This window comes from Rhinolophus sinicus, chromosome 1 (genome assembly GCF_057876585.1).
Source record: "Rhinolophus sinicus isolate RSI-liver-muscle chromosome 1, RSI-T2T, whole genome shotgun sequence".
In the NCBI taxonomy this organism is placed as follows: domain Eukaryota; kingdom Metazoa; phylum Chordata; class Mammalia; order Chiroptera; family Rhinolophidae; genus Rhinolophus; species Rhinolophus sinicus.
Window position 1 is genome coordinate 57663538 of NC_142501.1, and position 18068 is coordinate 57681605.

Sequence of the window (18068 nt, forward strand, 5' to 3'; positions counted from 1 at the left end):
ATATATATTAACCATCATTAACTACCTGGGGGAACTTCAACGGGATTTTGAGTCTGGGCATCCAACTGGAAAGGTCTGCTTAGGAGTGTCTTGTGAATGTGATTTGCATAACAGTTGAAGCCCTGCTGACGTCAAGGACTCCCTGCAGCTCCAGGTCAGATCTAGTCCTGGAAGTAGTTCCTGCCATACAATAGTACCACAATTGCCTCACCAACCTTGCTTCCTACCCAACTCCCTAAGCACCAGGAAGTGAAACAAAGCAGTAGAGCCTCAGGCCTCCAGCTCACTCTTGTCCCTCTTATACGGTCTCCCAGGTCTCCACTTCCTCCTCCTTTTCACCTTTCACCTCCTATCCTTTAGGGCTTCCAGCATAGGGACCAGAGGTGGGGAAAGCATAGGACACATTCATTATATAAAAGTGAGGTGAGCTCTCCTACTTCCACCACCACAACCACCACCACCAATTTCCTTATTCTATGTGTATCCGCAGTATGTGGGGAGAGGCAAACCATTTGTCACTCAAACTGAGATAACCTTTCTGATGCTGGAAATGTTTTATCCAAAGGGTGGATTTACCAGAGAGTCATATATGAATCAGAAGTTTCACGGGCAGTTTTGAATAGTTCTAAGGGAAGGGAGGCCTTTGTAAAGGGCTTCTCAGAGGAAAACGTCAACCTCTTGGGGAGGCTTTGGGAGCCATCTGTGTGGTCACCCACGACCTCATTCTGACGTCCAAATTGTCCTGGGACCCTCCACTGGGGTTGGGGCAGTCCCAGATTTGGACCACCCTCCACTCCCACGCCTAATCTCACACTCTCAACTGTTTCACTGGATGTTGCATCAGGGAGGGTGATGAAATCAGTGTCAGTGGATTTTACCCATGGACGCAACAGGCTGAAGAACTGGCCAGGGTCATTGACACTGAGCACCTTCAACTACCAAGGACTCCTGGACTTCTTAGCCATGGTGTAGGAGCTGGAATATCTAAACTGGACTTCTAGCCCTTGCTTACACTGTTGTTCCAAAAGAGCTATCACCTGCAGCCCACAGAGCCCATGAAACTCTGAGCCACTAAATTTGAAGAATCAGAAGGGTCTTAGCAACAGCGTCCTCCTCCAACAGGCCTCCTACTCTCCACAGTGAGGCCTGAAGTAGGGGAACAGTAACACTCGGAATGGCACTTACATGGCTGCCCAGTTCTCAAAATGCCTTCATGTCCATTCTCTTCTGGTGAAAATAACACTGTTCACAATGTTGAAAAAGAATCCCCCTTATTTTTAGATAGAAGGCATCTGGTGGGAACCAAACTTCATTCCAAACTGAGCTTGACATCTTATTGGGAGACAAATGAATGTTTCTGTTTTGGTTTTTCCTCAGGCAGGAAGAGGTGAGGAAATTAGGTTTTGGGCTGGGAGTGGGGGTGTTATAGCTTCAAGAGGCAAAAGATGAGGAAAAGGTTAAACAGGAAGGAACTTGAGACTAGATTCATTTAAATATTTGTTATTCCCGCCCCCACCTCCAACTACAGCCATTTCAATTCCTGGAGAGCATTACACATATGTCCCATCCCAGGCCTCCAGCCACAGCAACCACACAAGTCATTTCCCCTGGGACTGAGGCTACATACCTGGGCTCCCCACGGAGGGGGATGATGCAGGGAGGGGAATCCCACCTGCTGTGAGTCACCTGCTAGTATAAAGGGCGGGTGTTACAATGCAGGGACCTTAAAAAGAGACTCGGAGACAAGGGTAGAAAAACAGGGGAAGCAGCTCAGAACCTCAGCGAACTGAAGGAACCAAACCAGAGACACACAGAACAGAGACAATCAAGCTCAGAGCAAGGGGAAGTGGGCAGAGATTCCACAGGGACTGGTGCAAGGCACAGAGCCAGCCAGATTTGAGAAGCAGGCACCGAGATGCTGGGGAGCAGAGCTGTGCTGCTGCTGCTGCTGCTGCTGCTGCTGCTGTCTGGGACCGCTCAGGGCCGTGCTGTGCCTGAAAGCAGCGACCCTGCCTGGGCTCGGTGCCAGCAGCTCTCACAGAAGCTCTGCACACTGGCCTGGAGTGCACATCCACCAATGGGACATGTGGTGAGTGACAGCCTCTGGGACCAACGAGGAACCTCTCCCAGTTCTCCAAGGCTACAGTGGAAGACTCTGGCCTTGCGTAGAAGCTAGAGGGTTGGGGTTCCTGGGAGAGTCTTAGGCCTGAGGACCCAGGTGGGTTTGAAAATACTTACTTCTTCTGTCTTCCCCACCCCTCCTCCACTCCAGGATCTACCAAGAGAAGGAGATGACGAGACTACAAATGATGTCCCCCATATCCAGTGTGAGGATGGCTGTGATCCCCAAGGACTCAGGGACAATAGTGAGGTACTAAAATGAGGCTGAGCCACAAGAAAGAGGGGAATGGGGACATATCTGGGCACGATGGTGATTTAGTAAAGATTGTATTTGTCCTCGTCAGCTCAGGTGGCTACAATAACACACCATAGACTGGGTAGTTTATAAACAGAAATCTCTCCTAGTTCTGGAGGCTGTAAGAAATAAATTTCTCCAGGTCCACGCCCAAGGAGCTCAGGGTGCTATCATGGTTGGTGAGGGCCCCTGTGCAGGTTGCAGACGTCTCATCATATCCTCACGTGGCAGAAGGGGCTAAAGAGCTCCATGGGTGTCTTGTAAGAGCACTCATCCCATTCATGAGGCTCCACCCTCATGACCTCATCACCTCTCAAAGGCCTCACCTCCTAATACCATCGCACTGGGGGTTAGGATCTCAACAGATACATTTTGTGGGGACACAAATATTCGGACCATAGCCGCGTCTAAGGATCCCAAGAACTGGGTGGGTCTTTGGTGAATGGAGTAGGAAGAGGGTATGTTTTCTTCAACTGCTTTCTTTTCTCCTCAGTCCTGCTTGCAAAGGATCCACCAGGGCCTGGTTTTTTATGAGAAGCTGCTGGACTCAGACATTTTCACAGGGGAGTCCTCTTTACTCCCCGGTGGCCCTGTGAACCAGCTTCACTCCTCCCTACTGGGTCTCAGGCAACTCTTACAGGTATGAACTAGGGGCCTGGGGGATGGCGGCTTGCAGTCTCTCAACAGACTGGGGGGTGAAGGAGCTAGAGCCCTCTCTAATTGTGTCCCGTGTCCTTTCAGCCTGAGGGGCACCCCTGGGAGACCGAGCAGACTCTAAGCCTCAGTCCCAGCCACCCATGGCAGCGCCCCCTTCTCCGCCTCAAGATTCTTCGCAGCCTCAAGGCCTTTGTGGCTGTAGCTGCCCGGGTCTTTGCCCATGGAGCAGCAACCCTGAGCCCCTAAAGCCAACAGCTTAAGGATGCCACCCAGATCTCCATGGCTCAGCAATGCAAAGATGAACCTGTCAGCCAGCTGAGGCACCTGTGAGCCAAGTCAAATCAGTCATTTCATTCTAATGGGACTTGCATTGTTGAAAAATTACCGAAACTGACTGATTTATGATGCTGACCTAGGACATGTTGAGTATTTATTAGATGGAAAAGGAAAATTTGGGATTATTTATCCTCAGCAGCAGTTTGGGGAGGATGATTATTTATTATATTTATACTGAATTATGTACTTTTTTCAATAAACCTATTTATGTGGATATCTGAGTCTAATTTCTAGATTTGGTTTGGAAAAAGAAACAGAATGGAAAAACAGGGACAAGGCATTACAAAATGCATCCTTCTACTTTCTACTCCGCAGGGCTACTGTGGACAGGCTATTTCCTTATGATCCCCTGCTGTAGAGAGTAACTGGCATCTTTTTGGTCTTAATCCCTGTATGGCTAAGCAAGATGAATGGGATTAAAAAGGGCTGAGATGAGGACGCAGGGCCTCTCGCTTGCTCCCAGTGCCTCCTTCCCTGCTTTCTTCACCAAGAGTGTATTTGGCCAAAGACAGAAATCCCGATCACTGAAGGATCAAAAGTCAGAGCCATGTGAGCAGGACGGGCATTCCGGGAAGAAAAAGGTAAATCCCCCAAACTAACACGATTCTCCCTTAAAGCACATCTCCCTTCTGTGGGCCCCTTAAGAAGGGAGTTTGATTACCCAAAGGGATCTAAACTACCTTTGAAAGAAAGAGAAGGGGAAAGGGCTAGTGATGATTTCCCTTCCTTTTCACCATCATCACAAAATCAAAAAGGCATGGGCTTTGGAATCAGACAGATTCAGGTTTATTTCTTTGTTTTGCCACCAACCAGCTACGTGACAATGGGCTAGTTATATAACTACTAGTCCTTCCCAACTCATATATAGCTTACAGCTTCCCTGGAAGAATGTAAGGGTCAGAAAAAGTTGCGCTAAATAGGGAGGTAAGAAGGAGAAACATCACAGGAGGGACATACGGGGGAGGGTGGAAGACAGGCCATGATTTGCTCACCTTGATCCTCCATTGCCTGCTGGTTTCTCCAAGGATATTAGTCTTGTGAGCAAAGAAGTAAAGAAGTTCAGGGAGCAAATGCTTCCAGGTCAGCACAAAGTTTATTAGCCACTTATAATCAGAAGGGTCTCTTTCTGAATAGGATTCTTCCTTAACATACCAGGTAGAAAACATCTACATGTATAGGGCCTCACTTTCATTTACATCTCAAGTTGTACTAGAAGCACATCTTAGGGCAACAGCAGTTGTCCTGGGGTTCCCTGGAAATGGCTAAGGTGTGAGGTTGTTCACTGCCCCATGATAAACCTTCAAGATTCCAAGGTTCCAGGAACTTGATCTTTGCCCAGGTCTATGCCCAAGGAATGGGATACCTCTTTTCAGGTAAACAGTATATTGCACAAAAGCAAAGGAATGATACCTTAATAGAGAAATATCTTAAGAACCAAGGAGTCCTTTCCTCTGTAACAATAGCAAATTTTATCTAATACTATAAGAAGCAATTCCTAAATTCCCAGTAACACCATCCCTGGCTTCTAGGAGTGATTTGTCTCCTAAGCTTTGGGAAAGTGAGACTAGGCAGAATAAGTTATTGTGCAAAGCTTCACAGGCACATGAGGACTATTTCTGGGGGGGAAGGAATGGATTGTGGCCAACTTGGGAGGTGGGGAGGAGACTGGTAAGAGATGTACCTCCTACTCCCTTCCTCAGAGGGGAGCTTCACGTGGTGGCTGAGGCAGAAAGCTCTCAGTCCTTGCAGGAAAAGAGGAAATTCAGGACTTGAGTCAGGAGTGAGGGGAAGAAAGGAAAAGGCTATCCTAGACATGAGGAAACCAGAAGAAAGAAATGGATTCTATCGTGTGTCTATTCCCCAGTGAGGAACAAACCTACTGGGCACCACGTTAGTCTTAACCAGCCATTAAAATGTTGAAATCCTTCCATACTGGAAAGAAGCAACTTCCCTGAATCCTTTACCCCTAAAGGTCCTGGCCTGCTCCCATAAGTTCTACACCTCCCAGCATAACAGGCAGCCTCCAGGATCGTAGTGAGAGCTAAGAACAACATCTATTCTGATTCATTGGTCCCCCTTCCTTACCCATATAATGCTTTTACCTCTCACTCCAAATCACACGGTTAACCCAGCTTAGATGGGCCACATGCCTGATTTCTCATCCTTGGAGAGCAACATCACGATGTGAGGGGTAGGTAAAAGATACAGAAAAAACAGAGGAAACGTAGTTCCTAGTAGTCAGAAGGAATCAAGGGCCCATCTATGTAGAAATGGCTGGGGTAGAAGACGTGAGCCTCATCCACAGTGTTCTGGTCGGCCAACAGTGGGTCTCCATTTGGCATGATTTCTTCAATCTCCGTACTATTTCGGAAGACTGGGAAGTCCAGAGAAAGAAGTCAGTCCCTGATCTTAGGCAAGGAGTTCCCAACCCAGCAAGGAAAGTGAGGAAGGATGGATGGCAGCAGGAGGCCTAGACAGAGCCTGAAGAGGCACTCAGGCGGGGCTGCGGGAGGTGTGTACATTTCCTAATGAAAGGAATCACAAGGAAATGAGCCTCCTCTCCAATGAGGAACTTAGACCTGGGCCCTTTCTGTAATGGGTGAGGGAGGGGAATTGGGAAGGGGACCGTATCCCCCTTTCCCCAGCTCCATCTCATCACTTACTTTCCATTTCCTCAGTGTTCAAGTGTCTCAGATCATGGGGCAGCTCTGGCTCTGGTTCTGGCAACAGCTGTGAAATAGGCTCTAGAATAGGATCCAGTGTCAGTTCTGGTCCCAGGTTTGGCTTTGGCAAGCTTTGTGTGGGCTCCAGCGGTGGCCCCAAATCCAGCCCTGCCTCCATCAGTGGCTCTAACCCCAGCTCTGGCCCTGGTGCCAGCTCCGGGTACAGCCCTGATGACTCCACTTCTGGCTCCAGATTAGGCTCCAGTGGTTGTTGCAGATTAGGCTCCAGTGGTTGTTGAAGCTCATCCACCTGTCTGGAAACCCCAATACAGACAAAGGGGCAGTTGTTTAGGTAAAGTGGGGAATGGTCGAGCAAACAGAGGCTACCTCTCTGGTCTAAGAAGGCAACAGAGCAGAGGGCTTAAGAGCACAGGCTTTGGATTCAGGCTTGCCAGAGTTTGAATCCCATTGTTTACTAGCTGGGTGACCTTAGGCAAGTTACCTAACCTTTCTGAGCCTCAGATTTATCATCTGTAAAATGGGAACAACAACACCTAATAATACTCGAGAGGCAGTAGGATGGTTTAAAGCAGGGTTTTCGAATCTGACAGACTTGGATTATTTAGTAGCCATGTACGTTAGGCACGCCACTTCATTAAACCTGTCTCCTCAGTTGAAAATAGTTAATAACAGTGTCTGCTTCACAGGACTATTATAGATTCAATAACTGACAAAATGAACACAAAGGTTTAGCCCGGTGCCTGGTACATAATAAACTTTCATTAAATGTGGCTGTTAGCATTACCTGCTCAGATGGATTCTCATGAGGATTAAATTTCTAAAAAGTTCTAAAAATATCTAGTACCATGTTTGGCATCAAGATGCCCATTAACATCAGTGATTATGACTGTTATTATCAGGGAACCACAGTGGAGATAACCTGAGGATGGCAGCGGGAAAATAGAGAGGAGAGAGACTAGAAAATAGAGAGGGCTGGAGAGTGTGGGTCAGTAGGAGAAAAGCCAGAGAGACTGGAATTGGGCAGGCTCGGGTCACTATGTCACTATGTCAGCCAACAAGGATTAGAGAGGATGGCCAAAGAGTCCATATCTCACCTGTTAGAGACCACAATGAGCTTATGTTTCAGGTATTTCCTTCGTTCCTGGAGATTATCTGTGGGGGACGTACACAGGAGGTGGGAGGTCAGGGGATTGGACACAGTATAGGTGGTCCTGACAATCATATCTCCTTATTAACTAGCAGTGTCCCATGGACAAATCCCTTACCTTCTCTGGATATTGATTTTCCCGTGTTTGGCAGGAAGGAATTGGATTTGTGGATGCCTGAGAATCTCTGCAATCTCCCAGTAAAGTATGTAAAAGACTCACCTTTGTCCTCATAGTAGCACCCGAAAGCCTCATCCCGGGGGATTCGGGGGTAGAGGAAGCGCAGTGGGTTCTCGGGTATGTTCTCCTCAGTGAGCAGCTGGTAGTGGCGGATGATTTTGGTCAGCGGGAGAGACTGCAGCACCTCCTTGGTGAAGGGCTGCACAGAGCAGATGAGCACCTTATCTGGAAAGTGGACGTAGGAAAAGGCAGGCTCGAGGGAAGAGGCTGAGCCTGGGCACTCCCCACCCTGGCTGCCCAACCCCTGACCTGCCGAGGGATACAGAATAGAGACAGGGAAGTAAGTGAAGGGCAAGCAGAGGGACAGAAAGGAGAGGCTGTAGGAACAGCAGGGCAGAGCAGCTGACCATCATCTTGGTGTTCCACCCAGGAGCAGGTAATGCCCCCTTCCGATGTTTCACTGAAGCGCAGTAGAAAGGTGCCAGAGATGGTCTTCTTCAGCAACCGGCGCTCCTGGCTCCGGCTCACAAAGCCCATGATGCGTCTGGAGGGGAGAAAGCGGCTGTCAGGCGCTCCTGCCCTCCTGGCCCCCTGATCCCTTAGGTAGGGAGACAGTGCCAAGGTTTGGCGCTGGTTCTGCCACTTACAAACTGTCCCGCTATGGTCAAGTTACTTCACTTTACTGACAATATGTACCCCCAAGGTTGGAAGAGGTGTGTGTGTGTGTGAAGATTCTGTGAGCTCACATAGATGAAAAGCATATGGTGAAAGGCAAAGTGCACTATAAATGGGCAGAGTGTGGCAGAAAGAGCATAGGGTTGGGATCAGACAGGCCCTGGTTCAAATCCCAACTCGGCCCCTTGGGTAAGTTCTTTGATTTCCCTGAGCCTTAGTTTCCTCACTTGAAACGAGGGTGGCAACATCCATTGGAGCATGGTTATAAGGATTACATGGCAGAATTCATGAAAGCACCCAGCAGGCTCTGGAACACAGTAGATGCTTAACAAATAATGGCTCCAACTACTGTGTTTCCCCGAAAACAAGACCTAGCCGGACCATCAGCTCTAATGCATCTTTTGGAGCAAAAATTAATATTATATTATATTAAGTATATTATATTATATTATAAAGACCCGGTCTGATATTATAGTAAAATAAGATTGGGTCTTACATTAATTTTTGCTCCAAAAGATCCATTAAAGCTGATTGTCTGGCTAGGTCTTATTTTCGGGGAAAGTCGGTGTTATTGCAAATGTGAGGGGGTGTGACCTTGTACCAGTTTTTGCTCTCTCTCCTTATTTACCACATGAGGGCGCACAGAGTCCACTTTCAAGCCGAGAAGGTGGCTGGGCTGGAGTGGGGTGGGGTGGGAGAGAGAGGCTGACCAAGGCCTTACCCATCCTTCCAGAGATCCTTTAGGTGATCATGTACCAGGTCTAGGATTTTGTCCAGCCATGTCCAGAATGGTAGTTTTCCAGGGGGGCTCTCTCGCTGAAGGAGGAATGGAAAGGCAGAAAGGGATGTGGAGCAGGAACCCCTAATGTACGGAAGAAGTGTTGGGGGAGGGGAGAGTTTTGGACTAGGGGCTGGGATCTAGGTGCCCGGGATGCAGGCAGTTACCTTAGTGAAGTCAGCCCAGGACAACGATGCACTCTCATTCCTACAGTTCTTCCCTGTGGGCAGACAGGTAGCTCAGATGATGGAAGGAGACAAGGCTAGGGGTGCTGGGATGGAAAGGACAGAGGGCTGGGCTGAGAGAAAAGAAGGTCTATACCAAACAGTTTGTCCTTCAGCATGCTCAGCTGGTCCCGGTCGAGGCCTCGGCCAACGTAGGAGAAGAACTGCCAACTGAGAGCAGGGCCCAGCAAGCTCCAGGGGGCTTTGGGGGGGCTGGAGAAGAACTGCTGATTCTGCCAGGGTGAGAGGAGGGCAGGATGGCTCAGAAGCAGCGCCTACACATCAAGCTTCCACACCCCTCCTCACCATCCTTCACCTGTTGGTCCCACCTCTACCTGGGGGTTTGTGCTGAGCAGATTGAACCAGAGAACCGAGGCCCAGGCAATTGAGAGTTGATTCATATTAGAAATAATCACCACAGGAAGGGTGTCCGTCTGGGAAGATAGGAATCACAGAGGAGACGGGGCTGATTTTAGCTTTAGACATCTGGTAGGGGCAAGAGGTAATATCTCACCCTGAGAGAATTCCATTTCATCCCTCCTACGCCTTCTCCCAAATCTGCTTCGTCTCTCCCTGCCCTCCATTTTCACTCACTGTCAGCTCCTGCTTCAGACCCTGGTAGGTGTATTTGACTGTGATGCTGATAATGTGCAGTTCCTCCGTTACGCCCAGCAGTCCCTGGAACAGCCGGAGACAGTGGTGAGAGGGTCGTTTGGTACATTCCTCTTGCTCCCCCAATCCTCTATCCAGGCCTCACCTTATTATTGCCTTTTCCTGAACCACCAGAACGTTGCTCCACCAGAGTCTGTGAATTGGGGGAAAGAGAGAATGCCAGAGGAGGGACCCCAGCGTCCCTGGAACCCATTTTGCCCTCAGGACTTCCCAAGGCCTGGGAACTTCCCCCAGCCTGTTCCAATGGATTAGTAAGCTTAAGCTATTAACCCTTCTTACCAGGTAACCGAAATCCCAAATTAAGCCCTGACTTTGCCCTTTCTCAGGGGTCAAGGTTTTCTGGTTTGAGGTACAAATGTTGAACTTCCGGAAGCTGTTTCAGGAGGAAGAAGATATATGAAGAACAGAAGTAGAGTTATTCTAAAAACTCAGCAGGAAAACGAAAGTTCCACTTCATTTCAGACCTCCCTTCTCCTGCTGCCTGTTCTCCACTAAAATCAACCTCCCCCTCGTTTGTGCCCCCATCAGGGCTGCTACATGTGGTTGCACCAGTCACACAGTACACACGTTTGCAGTGTCCTGGTCAGGTACGTACCCTTGTGATTGAGGAGGATTCCTGAAAATACAAAAAAAAAAAAAGAAAAAAGAAAAAAAATCACTGGGAAGCAAACAGTGGAGAAGTTAGGAATTTGGTCTTTGGGATCAGACAGACCTGGGTTCAAACCCCAATGTGCAGCTCACTAGCTTATGTGGCCTTGCACAAGAGACGTTATCTCTCCAAGCTTGTTTGAATGGTGCATTGATAATATCTAACTTATAAGATTCCTAGACAATTAAATGAGTATTTGGCAAGCTGTATGTCACATAGTAAGTCCTCAACAAAAGGCATGAGTTACCATTTCTATGAGGTAGGAACGGAAGGGGGCAGAGCACAGCCACAGGGCCTTGTTGTGAAGAAGAGGTGTCTATTCTGCCCACCAGCCCATGTCCTGGCCATCCTTTGGTCCCATCCTTCACCTGCCCCAATTTACCTGTCAATGGAGACTTCTGCGGTCAGTGACTCACTGCGTTCCTGGAGTCTCACCAGCAGCCTGGGGAGAAGAGAGGTAGATGAGGGGAAGTGGTCAACCTCAACCTCCTGGATAAGACCAGATGTTTGAAAAAGATAAGGGAAGGGATTAGAAGGTAGGTGGATTGAGGGGAAAAGAGAAGAAATAGCCAAGAGTGGGAAGATCTGTAAAGCCAGGAAATGAATGGTTATCAGGCCTGGAATAAGGAAGCAAGAATGAGTTCTGAAATGCCAACCTTGTTTGGACACTGAACTTGCTCCCAGTCCTCAGGATGAGGGGTCGATGGGGAGTTTGAGGCATACAGGGTTGGGTTTCTACCACAAAGGCTCTGGGAAGAGAGATGTGGAGAGAATATACAGCTCAGCATCTGTAAGAACGGCTCCTCTTGTTCCTTCCCTTTGCCCTCCCTACAAGTCCCTCCCTGGCCTCTAGACCTGTGGAGGAGACGCTGTAGCAACTCTGTAACCTGGGCCTCCCGCAGGTCCACCCCTTTGGTCAGAGGGTCATCCTGATAGCTAACCATGCGACTCAATTCCTTCAGCTCCTTCAAAAGCTGCCGCAGATGAAACAATAGCTTTGCTCCATTTGTGAACCTGAATGATAGAATCCAAGGGAGAGAGAATCCGTGAGTTTCCTGGAACCCCTAAACAGGCTCTAAGAGCTCCCCTTTAACTATGTGGAAGTTAGAAACTGGGACAAAAAAAGAATTCAGGAAGCACTGATTACTCAACCTGACTCATAATCCAAGAAATGAAAATCAAAGCTATTGTCACATATAAAACTGGTAAAAGATTAACATAATAAAGCTAACTTTCATATGAAGCCTGCTATGTACTATTTATTCTAAGTGCTTTACATATATTAATCCATTTAATCCTTTCAACAACCCTATGAGGTAGGTACTGTTATTGTCCCCATTCTACAGATGATAAAACTGAGGCACAGAAAAGTGACTTGCTCAAGGTCATAAAACTAGTAAGGAATGAAGTTGTATGTAATCCCAGGCAGTCTGGCTGCACAATTCACACTTTTGACTTCTCTACTTTACTGTGTCTATAAAAAAATTATAATAATAGGTAATGTGGTGACAGGAAAACAATCATATAATACATTTAAGCAAAGAGATTGGGATAGCAGTTTGAAACTATTTTTCAAAAAGCCTCAAAAAATATGCATAGATTTTTGCAGTATTCCATTTCTAAGATATATCCTAAGGAAATAATCAGACAAACAGACAAAGACAAATATATGAGGAAGTTCAGAGCTTTGTTATTTATAATAGAAAAATTAGAAAAAAATGGTATTAGGTATATAAATTATGGCATATTTACATCATGAAATACTATGCAACCATTAAAAATAATGATATAGGCTCAAATACTTAACATGAAAAATGTACCCAAAAAAGTACAAAAATATTAAGTTTTTAAAAATTACAAGATAGTACAGATATATGATTTGACTTCTGTTTAAAATAGATGTATACTGGGGCAGCCGGATGGTTCAGTTGGTTAGAGCATGAGCTCTGAACAACAGGGATGCTGGTTCAATTCCCACATGGGATGGTGGGCTGTGCCCCTCTGCAACTAAAGCTTGAACACAGCAACTGGACTTGGAGCTGAGCTGTGCCCTCCACAGCTAGATTGAAGGACAACGACTTGGAGCTGATGGGCCCTGGAGAAACACGCTGTTCCCCAATATTCCCCCTCACCAAAAAAATTAAATAAATAAATAAAATTAAATAGATGTATATTTGTGTACACGCACAGGGAAAATCTGGAAAAAGTATGTAAAAGCATCAACAGTGGATACCTCTGCATGATCAGATTATGCAGATCGGTGATTTTTACTTTCTTTTCTCTTTAAAGTTGTCTGAAATTTTTTCAACTGGTACACATTATATTATTAATAATAATTACAAAAAGCAATAAAGCTCTATTAAAAACAATGAAACAAAGAACCAACACAATAACACACCATCACTATGAACAAGGAAAGGTATATACTTCAACCCAGGAATACTACTTCTAGCAACTTACATTACAGAAATAATTAGGAATGTAAATAAAGATGTAGTTATGAGGTTATTTAAATAATTTAAATACTGATCCTGTACCAAAAGCCCTACACACCTGTTTTCAATATACCTGAACAGCTGTGGTATATTTTCAATAGTTCAAATGACAATGAATTTCCTCATGAGAAAAAATTTAAAACAGTAGGTACTTTTCAAGTACGTTGAAGGACACATTCCTTTTTGTTCTACATCACAATAAAATTAACATAAAATAAAAAGTTTACTGGAAAAAATAATAAGAAATTAAAAACTAAATGTCCAAAAATAAGAGTTAATTAAATATGTTATCTCCCTATAGGGAACCATGATGCAGCCATTAAAAGTAACATGGGTAAATATTACAACATACATCTAAGTTTAAGAAAAACAAGCCCACATGTCTCAAAATATGAACAGTGTGATTCAATTTTTGTTTAACAGTATTACAGTAGCTAAATAAGTCTTTTCTCTCTCTCTTTTTCTTTCTTTTTTGCTTTATCTTCATTCCCCCTCAAAACAACTAGAAAATATATTTCTCTGGTGATTAAAAAGGAAGGGTTCTGGGCTTCCTTGGTAGTGAGAATGAAGAGCAGTGTAGCTGCAGTCAGATAAGGGAGCTGGGATCATTCTGGGGAGCAGAGGTTCAGGAGAGCAATTCCTTTAACAGGGCACTGCAACTTACAAAGCACAGGGGGATGGTTAGGACTAGGGCTGAGTGAGCATGAGGGCGGGAAGATGTCTCTCACCACTTTTCTAGCTGGATAAGTTCTAACCCTCCATCCAGGGGGGCTCCAATGCAGGCTTTCTGCTGCTGGACTTTCCACTCTTCCAATTGGGGCAGCAGTAGATCGATTAGGGTGGTTAATCGGCCTAGCAGTGCTTTGGAGGTATCAAGCACCTCCTAGAAAAGACATGAAGTGAGTGCTGAGCCTCTCTCACCACCACTCTCCACAATCCAACTGGGGAAGAAGGGACAAAGAAGCCAAAGCTCAGAGGCCAGGGCTCCCAGACCCCTCATTTTCCCCAGGTCCCTGCTTACACACTCCCTCTGTCCTCTGTCTCCCACCTTTCTCCTTTTGTCCAGTTCATTGAGAGTTTCCTGCAGAAGCTGCTGCTGTCTGGTCTGATGGGGGTCCAAAGAGGGTGTCCTCACTAGATGGCAGGAGCAGAAGTGAGACAAGTGCTCAGATCTAGGGTTCCTTCCCCTTACCTTCCTGACCTGGACCTCAGTCAGAGTCAGGAGGGGGGAATCCTGAAGAGAGAAGAAGGGGAACCAAGCAAAGCACAGACAGCTCCGGGCCATCGAAACCCACTCAATCGGCTAAGGTGGTTTCCCATGCATCTCCTTCAACATTCACTAGCTGTCCCTCAGCCATACCCCCAGCCCAACCTCCACAACACCCTGGCGTTTCTAGTTTTGCATGGCAGCAGGACTGTACTATAGCTAGTGAGGGGTAGCCAAAGGTGATTACTGTTTACTGGGGCTTTTCCCTTCTGCTTTCTTCCACCCTTGGCCTTCCAGTGGGCACCTGTCTTCCTCCTACCCTCAGTGTGCTTCCTACCTGACTTGTGGATATTGTATCGGAAGCAGAAGACATCCTGCTGGTCTTTCAGTTGGCTGATGGATTTCACCAGCTTCTGTAGTGGGGATGAGACGCAGGTGAGGCTGCTTCTGTGGAAGGAAGCAGGCTGAGTTCTGCCCACCCTGACTTGCCACATCTACCAACCTCCATCATAGCCCTTAATTCCAGAATCCGGGATTCAATCTCATGCTGCTGCTGGCTCTCCACAGGTGCTTCAAGAGCTGGCTCGCCTTGCTCCTGAAATAAGAGGCTCTGAGTACATTCAACTCTGACCTTGCATCCCTGAAATCCAGGCCTGAAATTAAACCACAGGCTATGGGGGATCTTATTCTGAGATAAATTTCCTGAGTCCTTTCCATGGTCCGTCTCTACTCCACGAACTTTCAATATCACCACTAAATTGTTCTCACCAACTGAGCCCTCTGAGCCTGGATCAGAATTCTTTTTTCTTCCAGAAGGAGGTTAAAGATCATTGCAGCCAATTGGGTGGGGCCCTGGGGAAAGGCCTGCAGTAGGAACAGAGAAAGAATTGATTGAACTCACCTGCCTTCAATGAACCTTCCCACCAGTGACCCCAGTACTTTCCCCTCTTTCAGGGTCCCTAGCTCTTCCGCTTTTCACCACAGGTCCCCAGACTCTAGCCTCTTCCCAACAGGATCATCTAAACACTGCCCTTCTCTCTGCCAGCGATCCTTTAAGTCCAAACTCTGTCCCCCTTCCCCCTGATCTGCCACTGTCCCTTTGCACCTCTAGGCCCTATTTCATACCCTAAACTGTATTCCACTGCACTCAGCTCCCATTCCTACTTTGTTATACCCAGCTCCTCCAAGTACCTGAATGTCCCGATAGAATTTTCGCAAGTTGTGCTGTAGCAACAAGCACTCAGGGTCCTGGCTGCAGCGGCCACACTCATAGCTCAGTTGATCCAAGAAGTGGAAGAAGAGCATGTTAGCCTTGGAATCATCGTTGCCCATTGCAGCTTCCTGCCTGGGGAACAGGAATGACAAAGATTAGTATCTCTGCAGGGTTGCTACTGTCTTGAGGCCTCCCAACCCCTTCCGGCCCTTGGTGTCTCCAGGATCCCAGGGGCTCTGAAGAATGAAACCACTTTCCTCACCTCCCTCACCCCACTGCCAACTTTCTGAGGGCCTCACCAGTTCTGGTCTTCAATCCATACAGCCAAGTACTGTCGAATATCCACTGGCAGGAGGCTATTTGTATAGAGCTGGTGCAGAAGATCTTGAAATGGGCTGTCGAGATTCTGCAGCTTCTCCCACTGTGCCATTTGGGTTCTGAGTCTGAAGGATTCAGGTTCCCAATTGGAAATTTGACTGGACTAAATCATCCACAGTCTTATGATTGTTTATTACTAAAATTGAACATTTTAAAATTATACAGGTAAGAAAAGATACACACAAAAAAGGGGGGTATCTAGATTGACCCCACTCCCAATCTTGGTCTCTTCCCCTCTTCTCCAGAAGTAACCAAAATTATTAGTTTGGTATATATTCGTCCAGGGTGTACTATTTAAGAGCTCCAATATGTGGGCCTTTTTGTTTTAATTGTAATTTCTAAACATACGCCAAAGTAGAGTGAATAGTACAAGAATCATCCATGTACCCATTATTAATCTTCAACAAACATTAATGATATTGCTATCATTTTTATTTCATCTATCTCTCCCAATAAATTTGCTTGTGTTTGTATCCCTTTATGTTGGAGCATGTAAAAGCCAGTGTGGGTCATAAGTATTTATTTCAGCATCATCCTTGCTGGCCCCAAAGCTTTATTGGGGACTTAGGTACACCCTATAAACTGCTCTCCATGTAGGAAGGAGGAGCTGTATTCTAGAAGATGTTTAAATGCTGTGCAAGGAGTCACTCAATCCCTAAGGTTGTGACACTGTTATGACCTCTGTTGACCTCTGATTCTGCTCATGGATTATCAACTTTGCAAGAGACCCAGAAATTTCACTCAAAACTGTTTCTTGGCTGTCACCAAGTAGGCTGGGCAAAGAATCCTTCTCCCTACCTTGCCCCGCCCACTGCCATCTATCTATTTAGGAAATGAAAACTTATTCTTGTTGCAGCCTGGGCCTAACGGAAAAGAATAAACAGTACATCCGTGGTCTAAAAACAGTCACATGATTTTATTAGAAATCAAAGAAAAATGTCTGGGGTGAGAGAGGTTCTTTTCCACAAGTATGAATAATTATGAGGTGCCTTTCTACCCCTGGTAAGTAGGAACAGGGGAAGGAAAGGATTGGGCAGGGGCTCTTATTTTTCAATTTAACCCTTTTAGTAGGGCTTGATTTTTATAACTATGTACCTGTATTGCTTTTTCTGAAAAATGACGAGGCCCCAGTTCTTAAGGAACTAGTGGGCTGGTATTAAAAGAGTAAGGCAGCAAGTAAATCCTGAGGTTTAAATGTAACAACAAACAAAACCAACATCGAAAGAAACAAATCTGGTCTTCTCAAATGGACTGCAAACACTTGAGGTTAAGGGCTGTAACACGTTCCTCTCCAGTTATCCTCACTCTCTTAGGCACATACTATTTTGTGTTCAAAAAGCTGTTCTGAAATAAACTTCATTTTGTATGTGACCTTAAGCAAATAGTTTCACCTTTCTGTGTCTTATGCTTTTTAACATAACAAAGATAATAAACTGTATCTACCCTTAGACATTGATTTTTTTGTGTTTATGAAGATCAAAAATTACACAGACTAGAGGGTAAATGGCTAAGACACTGAATCAATGTAACAATGCCAAGTTCCGAGTCAGGGGAGTTCTGGGAGGAGGGCATTAGGATTGGGGAGCTAGGCTGGAGTGGAGGGGGGGGTTGATCCAGGATGCAGCAGGCGACGGCTATTTCCTTCGGGGACACAGGTTGACCACTACGGGGCGTAGCTACCCCCGGGGTCTGCCACCCTTCCCAGGGAGGAACTCGCGCCTCCATCCCCAATCCCCGCGCGCCCGCTCAGGGCCACTACCTGGTTAGGGTCTCAGTCCTCGCTCCCTCCAGTGGCTCCGCTCTAGGCTTCGGTTCCCCAGAGGGAGCTACCGCAACAGCGTCTCCCGCCCCGCCCTGGGCTTCGTCCCGCCCCTCGGGCCCGCCCCCTTGTAGCGGGCTTGAGTGGGCTGCTGTTGCCCTTGCCAGCCCCGCACCCCTACGCTGGCCAAGCTCTTCAGGCTGTGAGCTCATTGGTGCCGCCACAACGCCGCCTCTCCGCGGGGCGGGACAAGCAGAGCGGAAGCCACAGCTCCAGCTCCAGCGATTGGTGGGAGCCCTCCTGCGAGCTAACTGCGGAGGGAGGAGTCCAATTCATGGAATAGCTCCGAACTCGAACAGCTGATTTCCGAGAATCCGCCCTACAACCCCAGAACCGAGACTGGCTCAGGACCGTGGAAGCCCTTAAGGCTCCTTCAGAAGAGGTGGGACCGGAATTTCGAAACTTTGAGATAGGAAGGGGAAGGCTGAAGTAATACCAAAATAAAAACTGTTTATTGATGGTACTGTGCTAAGTAAGCCCGTTAGGTTCATTGCATCGTTTATGATTTCCACAAACCACACTGAGGTGACACTCATTATC

At 46.8% G+C, this 18068-nt stretch overlaps 2 protein-coding genes across 3 annotated transcripts; one reads left to right on the forward strand and one right to left on the reverse strand.

Annotated features, from left to right (window-relative positions):
• Positions 1–1777: 1777 nt before the first annotated feature.
• Positions 1778–3470, forward strand: IL23A (interleukin 23 subunit alpha). The gene is made up of 4 exons (XM_019742302.3): positions 1778–2089; positions 2273–2371; positions 2910–3056; positions 3158–3470. The coding sequence occupies exons 1-4, from the start codon at positions 1916–1918 to the stop codon at positions 3317–3319; spliced, it is 582 nt and encodes a 193-aa protein (XP_019597861.3). The 5' UTR covers positions 1778–1915; the 3' UTR covers positions 3320–3470.
• Positions 3471–4483: 1013 nt separating this feature from the next.
• Positions 4484–17672, reverse strand: STAT2 (signal transducer and activator of transcription 2). 2 transcript variants are annotated; one of them, XM_019742425.3, is made up of 24 exons: positions 17469–17672; positions 15631–15845; positions 15310–15463; positions 14887–14982; positions 14621–14713; positions 14456–14531; positions 13960–14045; positions 13640–13794; positions 11272–11430; positions 11073–11165; positions 10799–10858; positions 10363–10383; positions 10047–10140; positions 9853–9900; positions 9690–9773; positions 9431–9529; positions 9193–9328; positions 9039–9091; positions 8815–8909; positions 7826–7962; positions 7461–7643; positions 7188–7245; positions 6073–6386; positions 4484–5783 (listed from the first exon to the last, which is right to left on the reverse strand). In XM_019742425.3, the coding sequence occupies exons 2-24, from the start codon at positions 15759–15761 to the stop codon at positions 5641–5643; spliced, it is 2568 nt and encodes an 855-aa protein (XP_019597984.2). In that variant the 5' UTR covers positions 15762–15845; positions 17469–17672; the 3' UTR covers positions 4484–5640. The 2 variants fall into 2 exon arrangements, with proteins under 2 accessions (XP_019597984.2, XP_019597983.2); XM_019742424.3 differs by having other exon boundaries at positions 15631–15774; positions 17469–17626.
• Between the last annotated feature and the right edge of the window lie 396 nt (positions 17673–18068).